This window comes from Bacillus rossius, chromosome 7 (genome assembly GCF_032445375.1).
Source record: "Bacillus rossius redtenbacheri isolate Brsri chromosome 7, Brsri_v3, whole genome shotgun sequence".
Lineage (NCBI taxonomy): Eukaryota > Metazoa > Arthropoda > Insecta > Phasmatodea > Bacillidae > Bacillus > Bacillus rossius.
In genome coordinates this window covers 37,331,610-37,345,733 of record NC_086335.1, presented here as the reverse complement: position 1 = coordinate 37,345,733, position 14,124 = coordinate 37,331,610, and the positions used below count along the sequence as shown (strand labels likewise).

Genomic DNA, 14,124 nt, shown 5'->3' with positions numbered 1-14,124 from the left:
TATATAATACTTTTTATGCCTTTTTTTGTGATTATAATCAATCTTTATTTAAAAAAAAAGAGATAAACTGTGGTTTAAAGAACAATAATGTAGACTGAAATCTAAAATAAAGGTCTCCAATTTTAGTGATCAAAATTCTCCTTTGACCTTGCTTCAAATTCTCTGTGTAAAATTCTAGCTTTATTGCAGTTCTCGTGTTTACAGTTTTATGTGGAAAATGTGAGGCAGGCAAATCCAGATAGACCTGACTGCAAAACATTGAAATGGAAAATGGAGATTCTAGTTTCAAACTGTCTTTTTTTTTATAACTCATACATATATTTTTATCTGATCATTCTTAAGCTACTCTTATTATTACTTGTGAAATGTTTTTATTGGAACCTTTGATCAGCTGAGTGGTTACTCGGTGGCTTCTCAGTCTAAAGTTTATGATTGAACCAACAGGCTGTGCCTGGTTGGCTGAGATGTGTCTGAATGGGGATTGTTGTGTGGGTAGTGTGGAGGTTTTTCTTGGAGTACTCTTCTTTTCTTACCGTTTGTTTATTCTGCTTCTGCTCCATCCTCAAACCTCTGGCTGATTCTCGAGGCTGGCCAGATATGGTAGGTCTGGGGGTGGAGTCATCATTAGTTATTCTGTGTTCTGGAACTTTTTATTCCACAAAACACAATGAACTATAATTATCTGAAACTCTTCCCCCGCCCCTTCCCCCCCCCTCTCCGTTCAAATGATCTTATTTGTGACCTCTGCGAACAAGACGTCTCCTGACTGGCTAGACCCTCCACCAATCACTGCCACCTACCTGCTCAGACTTTAATCAGACTTAAATCCAGGCTTTCGGTTGATAACACTATCCTTGAATTTGGCCGCCGCAAGACATGCCTAAAAGTCAGGTTTTTAAAATTCAACATGTTTGTCAACTTAGGTGCCTAGAAACTAATAATGGTAGGTTTGTCTTGGGTTGATCAGCTTGCTACATTAAACATCCAAGATTAATATGGCCTCAAGTGGGATAAGGCTGAAAGTATTTTACTTTCACTTATTAGATATTATTTATGTGATTGCGAGTTTGGTACAGGCTGAATGTGGACAAAAGGGTTATGGAGTACATTTTGTGCAAGTGCTCTCTTTTCTCAACAGACATTAATAATAACACATTGTAAACACAAAAATCCCGACCATTTTAAAAGAATCGTATCATTGATGAATTTTTTTTTTGTTTAAAATAAATAATACATTTTGTTTCAAATGTTCAAATGGTAATAAATGAAGAGAGAACTAATGGCATATGTTAAAATCACTATTAAACATATCTTCAAATAGCTATAGACCAATGCAGTGTGTTAAAAAAATTAATTTGCTTGCAGTATACTACAATGCTATTACAAACAAAACAAACTCAGATTAATTTAATGTATTTCTATACATTCATAAATTTAGAAGGTTTATCATGCTTTTTAAGTGGTGCTTTTCAGGTATAGCTCGTTAACTAGGTAGGTGGGGCAAGTCCATTTATGAAGTCTTTATTTTAAAATTGCAACAGGTGGCATGAAAAACACAGGTTTTTTTTACTCAAAATACTGTCATATTATAACAATTCCAGCTTTTTTTTTGTTTATGGTATACCTACAACCTTTCTCAGGGTATGCTCACGTTCATGTGTTTTTTTTTAATGTGATACGCAACAGGACTGCGATACTGGTACCTTTAGCTGATCTATGATTACAAGTTAGCTTACAGATGTGATTTTGACAGTACAGCTGTAGCAATGAAATAAGCTTTTTTGGGCTATACTTGTGACATCTCTCTAAGTGAAGTGCTCTTAGTGTGGTCATTTCTGAGGACAAAGTTGTAGAAACATATTTTCAGCGGTCAATCGTTTCTAAGGAAGCCTGCTGAAACCATAACAAATTGGAATTATGGAGACAATAGTAAATAATGAGATTTGTTTCTGAATTTTGTGTTTACTGTTGACTTCACTTAGTTACATGCATGTGCCAACTAGACTTAATCGTGGAATAGATTGGAATGTATCCTTTGTGTTTTTAGGGAATTTTGAAGCATCTGGACCACATAAAATCAGTAACTCAGCATTTGCTTACATGACTGGCAAACTACATTATCTCGATTGTAGCATTTTTTCGTTTTTTGAACTTATGAAAGTTACAGTTACAGTTGATTTTCTTGGGTTGTTTGTCTACTGAGTAACTTTTTTTCATAATACATTGACACTGTCACCCTGTATGGCCTTTAAAATACTTCGTCAGTGAAGGTTACTGTTAGTATATCAGTTGGAGCTGTCTGTAAAAGTCAAGGTGCACTTTTGACTGGTCACAGGAAAGAAACAAAACAAAATAGATAGAAATGTGAAATCTTCCCCAGATAACAGGTAAACTCTCAAGAGTGAAGATTTCATATTTCTATCTATTTTTTTCGTTGTTTTCCTGTAACCGGTCGAAAGTGCACCATGACTTTACTACACACAGTTCATGCATACTGTTTTTGCACATATGAATGCATTTATTTTTTGTCTTTAGTTCTATATTATGTTTTTGGATTAAAAAGAATCCACATTATATATTTAATATTCCAGATAAAATAGTCATCAGTGCATTAGTGTAATATCTTACAATTGAAAAAAATAGCTAATAATAATTAGGAGCCTAATATTTAATTTTTTAAGTACATAGGTGCACACACAGTTATTTTTTATAATTGCAAGTCAGGATGCCTGTGGTCAGTTGTTATTTTATTTTTTCTTAATGCCTATATGATTAAAAGGAACTGAGTTTATATTTATAAATTTGTGAATTTGGTTTTTATTCAACATGCTTTTTTCGTGCTTTGCATGTACTGTATGTACTTTTATTTTTTCCATGAAATTTAACATTAAATTGTACTTGTTAATTTGAAGGTTTTATGTAATGGCTCTAAAGCAAATAATAGTTACTTTATTCTTTCCAGGCGAATAGTATACAATGATCTTCAGTCGATAGCACCGGAACAATACTTCAAACAAATCACGAAACGACTAACGGAAATCAAAGCAGTTTCTGTAAGTTGACTTACTGTAAAATACTTCATTGTATAGGAGATCAAGGTTGAGTGGTCAGATTGCTCACTTTATGGCAAAGTGAACTGGGTTTGATACCCGGTGGAATCAAGCTAGAATTTTTCATTAGTGGAAAACTTGGAGGATGTGCGGTTTGCTCAATTTTTCCCCCACCTGTGAATTCAATCACCGCTCCATCTCATCATATCTCTCCTCATCTGTCGTTCTGACCACATGCAAATAAGACATGAAACCATGATTAATTAATTTACTATCTGACATGAATATGGAGTTTATAGTTAAATTTACCTGTCGTATACATTTAAATGGGATAAGAACAAATACTTTGATATTCATATGCATGTTACTGTGCCAGTGTTTATACTCACTCCTTTCTCTCCTTATTTCCACATTTTCACTTACTCTCATGTTTATTCTGACTTACATTATACAAATAATTGAATAATTATTTGCTGTTTTCTTTCCACACATGTATTTTTTTTTGTCATAGCAATCTGTGTAAAATAAAATTCTTTATTTGAGATGATATTTTGTGATATGTCTGTGTGACGTTTATTACATTATAAAAACCTAATTTAGGGGTCAAAATTGCATGAACAATATCTCTTTACAACTAAGGCTTCACTGATGTTTTACCTTTTCAGAGTCCCGAAGAAAGGGGGGTCCTAATACAGGTTCTGGAAAGCGCCTACAGGTTCGCTTTAGGTTCAATCGGTGGTGGTGAGTATTGCTCTTCAGAACATGCACTGGGGTGAGTAACCCCTTTAGCACCATTAGGCTTTATTGTGCTATCTATGAATGGTGTTTGCACTCGAGGAAATAATCTTAGAGACTGTTTGGGCTCCGTACTGCGACTTGTCAAAGGGTGCATGTCTCGTGCATTCATTTTATGAGGCTTCCAAATGAGAGTGATTGATAAAATGAAAACTATGGTGTTTATGGGGGAATGGTAGGTGAATTTTGAAACGGTGAATGATGGGGATAAATTACCAGTATAGGGAAATTTTCCACTGCTCTCATGCTCAAATGGGATGGTTACAATGTTACTAGGACCTTTCAGAACTGTAGGATTTAGAAAATTACTTGTCCCCACTTTCTGAAAAGAATCTACTCGAAAACATCAAACCCCTTACTAGAGCGATTAGCATCTCGAGTAGGCCCTACACTGAAATTTGTATTGCAGGAGTTTTAATTAGTAAGTACCAAAGCTGTTTTTTTTTTCTTTTTTCTATACACTTATGGAAGACTTAACTCATTACGGAATAATGCTCCTTCTCTACGGATGGCTTATAAAACTCCAAATTTAATTACTGCCTGTACTGGAGTTCAACTTTTTCTCTCAGATAAATAATTTACCTACCAGAAACTTTCAAAGAGATTCAAATTTGGAAGCATTACTAGGAGGAATTAATTACAGTTGGCAGAGAGGAAATTAATAATGCCTGTTTGTCTTTGCTCCAAGAGAAAAGTAAACTGCAGTGCTTAACTGATATCTGCTTCATCTCCAGAGGGTCATCCATCTTCTCTTTCTTTCAGTAAACCTGAAACTTTTTCCTAACACTCTTCAAGGACAGAAAGTAGAACAAACACCATTTAGGACCACAGCCTGGCATTGCTATCCTCTCTTCCTTGCTGGAAACCTACCTTATGAGCTGTGGTGTCATGAAAACACGTCAACACTGGTCTCTGTCCTTCATTCATCACACTTTCCAGGCACGGGTCGATAACCTACCTCTCTTGTGCCCAGGGTTATAGTGCATAATGCTGAGTCGACACAGCACACACCTCCATCCATGCCCTAGACAACCAGCATCAGGACGTCCCTTATGGTCGACTCTGGTGTCGCCTCCAAATTGATGCCACATTTAACTTAAAACCATTTTCAATCAAATATTATACAACCTAACTTATTTAAATAATAAAAAAAACACAAACACTTTACACATAAGTGTAATACTGTCCACAGTAAATATTTCTGCTCTCCTTTCTATTATATATTTTAGTCATGGTTGTAAAATTAAATTAAATTTCTTTGAAATGTGTAATTTCTTTTTGAAGAGATGAGTTAGTATAAATGTCAATCTGGGATATTGAGTCAAATAGATTTTGTCATGAAAATTAAGTCTCGTCAAGTATTCAAATATTTTCATTATAATTTTACATTGAAAAAAATTTAAATTGCAATTTATTCATCTAAATAATTTTAATTATATTTTCACTTGTGAATATCTCATGGAAAACATTTTTTGTTAGAAGATGTACAAAATTTTGTGTCAAACAGCACATTATATGCTTTGAAATATATTGTGTACTTAAAGAAGTAAGCTAGCTAAGAAATTATAAAAACTTACTTTACAAGGAATAATACATGTAATTATTTTTCTTGCCCATTTGGCTACATCAACAATTTTCAGTATTTTTGGCATAGTTTTGCAGTGTTACATTTAAACAATTTTTTTTTTTTTGGATATTTAGATGTGTATATTCTAAAGTCTTATGTTTCAATAAATATTTAAAACTGTTTGTTAATTTTTGAAAACTATTCATTAAATAAAAAAATAAACTGCAGTTATTTTAAAAGAATACATGATTTGCTACTTCTTTTTGTTATAAATAAATCTTCATCCATAAGAGGTTGTGTTGGATACAGTATTGGTTGAGACTTAGCAAACAGTTTGTTGTTGTAATGTTATGTTCTAAAGAGGTTCTCTATAATAACATTTTACTGTACCATTCAATTATTTGTTGGCATTCAGAAGTGTGGGTACCTGTAGGCAAGGTTTTGTTTGAAATTTCTATTTACTATACGTTTTTTTAAAGTTTCAGTTGAAGTGTGAGCTTTAGTTGTTTATTCAAATTTTAAAATAGACTAATCAAATAAGGATTCAAACTTGAAATGAAAGATAATAAACTACAAAATTGTATAAATCTTTGTTGTGACATTTTATATGTTATCTTAAAAGTGTTATAGAAATCTCATGTACACGAGTTAAGATATTCAAGGTGAAAGGCCACAAAAACTTTTTTTTTTGGAAATATTGTGTTTCCTAGGCTTCAAATGATTTGTAAAGTTATGAGAAAAGTTGCAAAGCATAAAATTCTCTGCAGATTTTATCTTAGACAATATTTTATACAATTAACTATTCTTTAGATGGAGTAGGGAGCACTTTGCTGCATGTACGATAACACGGTCCATTGTAGAATCTAGTATTTAGTACATTTTATAATATTAATTAGGCATTCACTAAAAATGTTATAATTATTTACAAAGTTTACTAATTATTTATTAATAGATATTTAAAACAAATTATCTTTTAATTATATTTAGGCCTAGTTAATTTATATAAATAATAAAATATTAAAATGAAGTATCTTAAATACATTTAAATTATATTTTTAAGGTATTATATTTTAAATAGGATAGAAATTAAGTATTTATCTTTCTTTTAAATGTTTGAATTCTTGTTTGTATATACACCTATATTAGTATGTATTTTATATCTAAAACAAGGGACCCCTAACATGACCTTTAGTATTTGTCGTAAGTTGGGACAGATGTTCCTTTTGTTATGACTGGTTTTGTTTTCAAGGCATCACTCTCTGTACTAAGCCTATTCCTTAGTTACAAATTGTATCGTGGCAATGAAGATTGTTTGTAAATTTTATCTATATCATTTATATATTAGTAAATAATTAGGGTTTATTAATAATTATAATATTTTAATGAGTTATTAACTGTATAAATTTTACTAAGTACTGGATTCTACAGTTGATGTTGCACTATCATATATATGGCTAAGTACTCCCTACTCTATCTCAGGAAGGGTTAATTGTATAAAACATTGCCTGAGATCAAATCTGTAGAAAATTTTATGTTCTAATACTTTTCTAATAATTTAAAAAGTCATTTAGACCATAGGAAACAATATATTAAAAAAAAAAAAAAAAAAACATTTTTTGTGATGTATGAGCTTGAATATCTTGACTTGCTTACAAAGATTCTATGAGACTTTTGAGATAACATATCAAATGTCAAAACAAAGATTTATACAAGTGTGTAGCTCATTATCTTTAATTTTGAGGCCAACCGCTTTTTTTTCCTTATATGACTGTATAAAATAATTCTATGTTCAGCTGTGCTTTTTTTTTGTTGTTGTTAAATGATACACTCTTATTAAGTTGTTTGAATTTTTTAATCAAACCAATTCATGTTATATTTAGGGCTGGGTGACACCCAAGTTTTTCGCAAGTGAGGGAATGTGGCTGACTAGAGAGCCAGTGTGTTTTCTCGGGGTACTCTATTTCCCCTCACCTGGTCATTCCTTTAATGCTTCATCCTCATCTATTTTACAGACCAACACTAGCCAATCAATATTCAACATAAAATTTGTAGAGTAATTCAGTAAATGGTTTGTGACACACTGAGAATTCATTTCACTTTGTTCTTCTGAGCTGTGAGTTACCCACCACTGTGGCATCGCTTGTCAGGCAACCAAGCCATGGTTCATTTTGTCACTGAAGTTATGTACATATTTTCAACTCGGCTGAGAATATGTTGGGGAATTTTTTCGGGACAGTTTACAAAATGCAACAAATATGCTTTCAGGATGACTTAGACTCTGCAACTTATATCTGAGCTCCCTGAAGCACACCAAATCTGCAAAGCTAGGACTGATAGGATCATTCATAAAGCCCCAGCATTTTTATTTTAATATTTTAATTGGTATTAGTATGTTATATGAGAATCAAAATAACAAAGATTTGGATTCATTCTCTTATTCTTTCAATTTTAATACTTAAGTTTCTTAATCACCAATGCAGCAGATAACGTAAATTTGTGTACATGCTTACTTTGAGTGGTTGGGTTCTTTACGTGTGAACGATAAAACAAAAGTCCTGTAAATGTATGTCTGGACTATAGATTAGTTCTGCCATTATGTAAAAAAAGATTTAAAACATATGTACCAGACATAGGGGAAGTGTTTGTTGTTGGATAACGCATCATGTGCCAGGCTGTTCAGGTGGTATACTCACGGGACACTTGGTGTCTGTGTTAAGGTGGTTCTTCTGTGTGTTCATGCACCTTGGCTGTATCTTACTGAGTTTATTTATGAATCTCATTTACAAACTTGAATTCATTTGTTTTCACTCGTTCGGACGTGTAAAACCCACTCTTGACAATATGTACCTTTACTCTTTCATAACTCATCTTATTCAACATAGTAATCAACTAGCTGCATGGTTAAAACATTTTCTCTGCCTGTATTCTGTACAAAGAGAACACTATCGGTGGTGTTTGGAACCACACGTACTGCAGGAATGTGAATGATGGCCAACTGTGGTGCTTCAGTGCCCGACAAGGTAAAGTGTGGTACGTGTTGTTGCCCAGCGGTGGGAGCGACAGCCGTGTACCCCATCGACCTGGTCAAGACGCGCATGCAGAACCAGCGGACCGGCTCCTACATGGATGAGCTGATGTACCGGAACAGCTTCGACTGCTGCAAGAAAGTGATTCGCCACGAGGGCTTCTTCGGTTTGTACCGGGGGCTCGTCCCGCAGCTGATGGGGGTTGCGCCGGAGAAGGCCATAAAGCTCACGGTACGCAGTTTGGGAGGTTCTGTCAGAATTTACTTTGTTCTAAAAATATTTTTTGAGAAGTAATTGACAATGTGAGGTGGGATTAGCATTTATTGAGATATCTACTCTTTTTGTGAGATCATACATTCTTGCTGACCAGCACAGCTTTTTAGTATGCCTGGAAAACATGAAAAATTTGTAGAATTTTAAATTAGTCAAGGAAAACCTGGAAATATCGGAGAAACTTCGGAAATGTTGGGAAAAACGCGGAACAAACATTGCAATCATTAGCTTAAGACATCTAAACAATTCAATTTTTGTATGCAAATCTATTTTTAATAGAATTTGACTACAAAATGATAGGACTCTTTTTTTGTGTGGGAACCAGGAAAAGTTTTAAGAATTTTGACCCAGACGTTCTGTAGCAATCCTTCAGAAGGCTGAGTGGACCATGGGGGTCTGTTTTTATTGATGTCATTGTTTTATTTTATGCATTATTTAAAACAGTTATTTTCAATATTATATATATTGAATTGTAGTTAAAGTTGTATGATGCAGTAGTTACAATTTTACTAATGTTTTTGACCTTGTGTCCATTTAATTGTATGGTTTTTGGTTTGCAGGTAAATGATCTGGTCAGAGATAAGTTCATGGACAAGAATGGGAATATTCAGCTTTACGGGGAATTCATTGCCGGAGGTTGTGTAAGTGAGCATGCTTTCTAATGCAGTGTAAATGTTAATAGATAAAACATATTATTTTCATTGCAATTTTTTTATACTTAACAATTTTTATTTTGGGTTCCAGGCAGGTGGATCGCAGGTGATATTTACAAATCCCTTGGAAATTGTAAAAATTCGTCTTCAAGTAGCAGGTGAAATTGCAGGTGCTGCTAAAGTCAGTGCGCTGCAAGTGGTCAAAGAACTGGGTCTCTTTGGAATGTACAAGGTAAGGAACCTTGGTTATTATGTGTATTGTGCGAGTCCTCTGCTTATAGGGTAGTTTCATTGGTGCATTTAATTTTAATTTTAATTATTTAAAAATTTTTAAGTGGTGAATTTTTAGCAGTAGTGCTGAATGTTTAGGTCCATCAGAAATGCATAAAAAAAAATGTGAGTCTTGCAGTACTCACCAGTGATGTGTAAACATCAGACTTTGGTAATGAGCAAATTTGTGTGTTCTCATGTTAATCATGTGTCAAATAAACTTATAATATGAAACTTGGACACAAAATTTAACTTAGAATTCTTTAATAAAATGGCCGAGCGTGATAAGTATATGAAAAGTAGTAATTTTAGGGAAAAACTGTAAATTTTTTTTTATCCTTTTTAAAACCAAACTATAATTCTTTTTAACAAGGTAGTTTTGCTTTATTTTTGCCATTGGTGAGCACATTAAGTTAACATATGAATATTTTTTAAATAAATAACATTTTTGAGAGTATAAAGAAAAAAAAAAACTGCAAAACTTAGCTTAAAATGGATATCTGTGATGAGTCAAAAGCTAACATAATTTCCATCCAACCTATGAGTTAAAGTCGACTTTGTCTCAAATGTACTTCAGGTTGTCTGTCTTTTAAAGCATACATACAGTGTTTTTTGTTTGTTCTGCAACTATAAAACTTAATATGTTTTCCAATGTTGGTGAGCTTGACAGTGAGCTTGGTGATGGTGGTGATTTCAGGGTGCGAAAGCCTGCTTCTTGAGAGACATCCCCTTCAGCGCAATCTACTTCCCAGCCTATGCCCACCTGAAGACTAAGTTCGCAGATGAAAATGGGTACAACCATCCCTTGTCGCTGCTGGCCGCGGGAGCCGTAGCCGGCATGCCAGCAGCTTCTTTGGTCACCCCTGCCGACGTAATCAAAACGAGGCTACAGGTGAGCGAGCGCGGCGGCGGAGACGAAGCGGCAGTTTAACTGGGACTCGCTGTTGGCCGCGAGGCTACGACGGTTGAGTTGTCAGATCGTGTGCCTCCCACCACGGTGATTCGTTTCAGTCTCCAGCAAGTTTTCGCCTGTATTTTTCGCTGGTGGGAAACGTTGCAGACATTGCCGTAAGCTGGTGGGTTTTCCCGGAGTTATCCTGTTTCCCCTACCCATTCATTCTGTCAAAGCTCCATAAGTAGAAACAAGATTATATGGTGAATTGCGATAAAACTGAAATAACACCGAAAGCATATCAATTCACCATAACATGGAAATTCAAGTTGATTCACCACAGAACACATAAATGCAATTAAAATAATGAAACTAATCAGCCTTTTTAATCAAAACTTTGTACCACAATTTGATAGATAAGATTGAAAAAAATTTACTGTTTTTAATCTTGCAACTGTTATTTGTTACTCATTTTTACATTACAACCTTAGAAAATTTTTGAAACGCAGAAATACTTGAAAGATTAATATTATATGTTCCCTAAAGTTTGACATGTTTATTACAAATTTTTATATGCAAAACGTGAATACTGTATCAGTCAAAATGACACTGTTTGGGAGAAATTAGTATTGTGGATCATTTAAGTATCCTATTTTTTTTCCAGAAATATGCTATGTTTTTTAATAATCAGATTTTATAAAAAATAAAAAAAACAGTAACACCAAAATCTCCTGTTAGAAAAACAAAGTCGGCTGGATATTAAAACCATAAAATCTTGTGTCTATCAATAAGCATTCACGTCATAACCAGTTAGTCTTGATTCTCTGAACCTGCTAACTATATTACCACCAATTCTAGTATTGGACACAAGTTTCCATGCCAATTCCCCCAACCACTTCTAGAACCTGGCTGGCTGCAGTGTGTTTGGTTGGGGATTCTTATTTTGGTAATGTGGTTACCCTTTAGTGATGCAGGTGTTTTCTTTGGATACTCCTATTTTCTTTTATACTTTTTGACTTCCAGGAAGTGTCAATTGACCACAAAAATACTAAGTCATGAAAAATTCGAAGGGTAATCTGATTTGTCATTGCCTAGAAAGTACAAATATTGTTTCTCTGGAAGCTTGTTTGCACATTACTGCAATGTTTTGTTTTTATGCAGTTTAAGTAAGTGTTCAATCGTTCCTAAAATTTGATTTAAATTCTGACATTTGAAATTTGATTCTTAGATTCTGATTCCATCACGTTCCATACTGTTCAAAATAATGTTTATCATACTCCTTCTGATGTATATACTAGAGTAAAAAAACCTCTATATGTTATTTTACTAATGTAATGTAAGTTACAAATATTACATAAATATGCCATATTTTTAGATTAAGACAAAAATTTGAGAATCAATTTAAAATAGAGTGGAACCTTTCTATAACAATAATAGAATTGTGGAATTTAATTTTAATAACATTTGTAGTCCTATCATGTTTTAATGACACTAGTTAAAAAATTATTCTATAAAGAACTGTTTATTAATTAAGGAGTTGGAGTTTTCACTCACTACCTATGTTTGAAAAGATAAAATAATAATAATTTTGATAGATTTCCATTTAACTGGACCAATTCCTAACTGAACCAGATAATGATTAATGAAACAGAATTTATAATTAAAGTTCAAGATTTTATGGTGTTGTAATAAAGCCAATTTCATTATTAAAAATAGTGGATTTCATCATTGTCATTAAAAATTAAAACACATTTTATAACTATGTATCAAGTACATTTGTTGATCAATTGCTTCAATAATTGATGGTAAAATACTTAATGTGTACTTAAAACTCCCATGTACATTTATTGAGAATATTAAACAAAAAAGGCAAATGAAACATTCTGTATTCTTCCGTAATGTTCTTTAGGTGACAATAATTTCATAAATATGAAACTGAAAGGTACAGTTAAACATTTTTTTTGAAAGCAATGTTAGCGCCATAATTTTTTGGTTTTATATTTTAACATGTTACATTTTAATTTTTTTTAAAAGTTTTGTTAATTAATATACAAAAATACTCTTAATATCAAAACAAGAAATGGTGTTCATCTTATGACTAAACTTACATAGCAATTTAAGCAGTAGGGGGAAAAAAAAATTGATCGTATGGTTTAAGTTTTGTTTTGGTGCCAAAATATTTAAAATTTTTAATATTTTTTGTCATATCTTACTAATTCATTGCTATTAATATGAATCGAAAACTCAGTATGCAATGTTAAAAGCTTGAATAATTGTACTTTCACATTTTCGTGTTATGTTTATTTGTAGGCGTTTAGCCATTTATATATTGTTATTTTATTTTGGAAAAAAAAAAACTATACATAGAGACCAAATAAGTTTTTTATTTTGTACAAGATATGTTAGGTATTTTTTAAAATTAAAACCTAAACAAAAGATTTATGAAATGGATAAAATATTTTAATATTCAAAATAGGCCTTTGAAGTGAATTTAATAGAATTTTGTGTTTTACTTGACAGTTATTTCAGAAATCACATTATAATTGTGATTATTTTATTTTATCAAAAAAGACTTATTAAATATGCCCAATACCCTGATTAATCAGCTAAAACTCAGTTTGATTGAGAGAAAAAAAGTATGTAATGAGAATCCTGATTCATTAGAAAGCTTTTGATTAATTGGAGGAAAATATTTATTGAAGGTACTGATAAGTCACCTTATTAAATTAAAAGGACACTTTCAGTTTCAAGATTTTACTTTAATGGAAGAATCAGTCAGCTTTTATTAAAAAAAAAAACCCATTGAATGCCAATTCATTAGATCCCATTGGAATTAAAGTACAGTCCCGCTAATTCAGACCCCGCTCCTCTGGACATCTTGTTTATCCTGATGGAAAATGTATATTTTTTTGTCAATCCTACATCAGTTTTTAAGTTAAAAATTTATATATGTACACAGAAGTATTAAAAATATAAATTTAAGCTTTAGGAAAAGTTGTAAAATAATTTTTTTTTTTATAATTTTATTCATGGTAAATACCTTTTCTCTGGACTTTCGGTGATCCAGACGGCCTGGTCTCATCTAATCCGGATTAGCGAGACTACACTATAACCTCGATAATCCGAGCTGGATGGGACCGGGGCCAACTCGGATTATCAGAACCTCGGATTATTGGCAATACGAATAAAAACACGCAAAATCAATTTCTAATACATATGTTGATGTTTTAATAAAAAGAAAATACAAACATATTGAAAGGCAGAATAGAAATATATACATAATTATTATTTTTTAAAATAATCTATTATTGTTTTTTGTTTTTTTAATGCTCCTCGCTTCTCAGCTGCTCGTGTGCTCCACTTCTTAAAAAACATTACGTCATTTGGCGTGACGTCATCTTGCTGCTCCACGTATTCGAGTGCCTTTTCTAAGCGTAGAAACCCATCTGCATGGCTAATTTTTTTGTTGGTTTCTTCTTCCTCTTGTTCGTCTTTTTCGGTGTCCTCATCCCGGTTGTTGACCATTTCAATAATTTTCTCATCCGTCAATTCTTCAATTTCATCACTGTCTAACCACTTCTTAACCTCTTCATCACTG

At 32.8% G+C, this 14,124-nt stretch overlaps 1 protein-coding gene across 7 annotated transcripts in view; it reads left to right on the top strand.

Annotated features, from left to right (window-relative positions):
- Positions 1 to 14,124, top strand: part of LOC134533831 (calcium-binding mitochondrial carrier protein Aralar1) — a 122,161-nt gene that overhangs the window by 62,636 nt on the left and 45,401 nt on the right. For all 7 annotated transcript variants that reach the window (XM_063371516.1, XM_063371514.1, XM_063371521.1 and 4 more), the window contains 6 exons: positions 2,963 to 3,053; positions 3,716 to 3,791; positions 8,461 to 8,669; positions 9,272 to 9,352; positions 9,456 to 9,596; positions 10,332 to 10,526. In XM_063371516.1, coding sequence (XP_063227586.1) covers positions 2,963 to 3,053; positions 3,716 to 3,791; positions 8,461 to 8,669; positions 9,272 to 9,352; positions 9,456 to 9,596; positions 10,332 to 10,526 — 793 coding nt within the window. The remainder of the gene's footprint in view (positions 1 to 2,962; positions 3,054 to 3,715; positions 3,792 to 8,460; positions 8,670 to 9,271; positions 9,353 to 9,455; positions 9,597 to 10,331; positions 10,527 to 14,124) is intronic.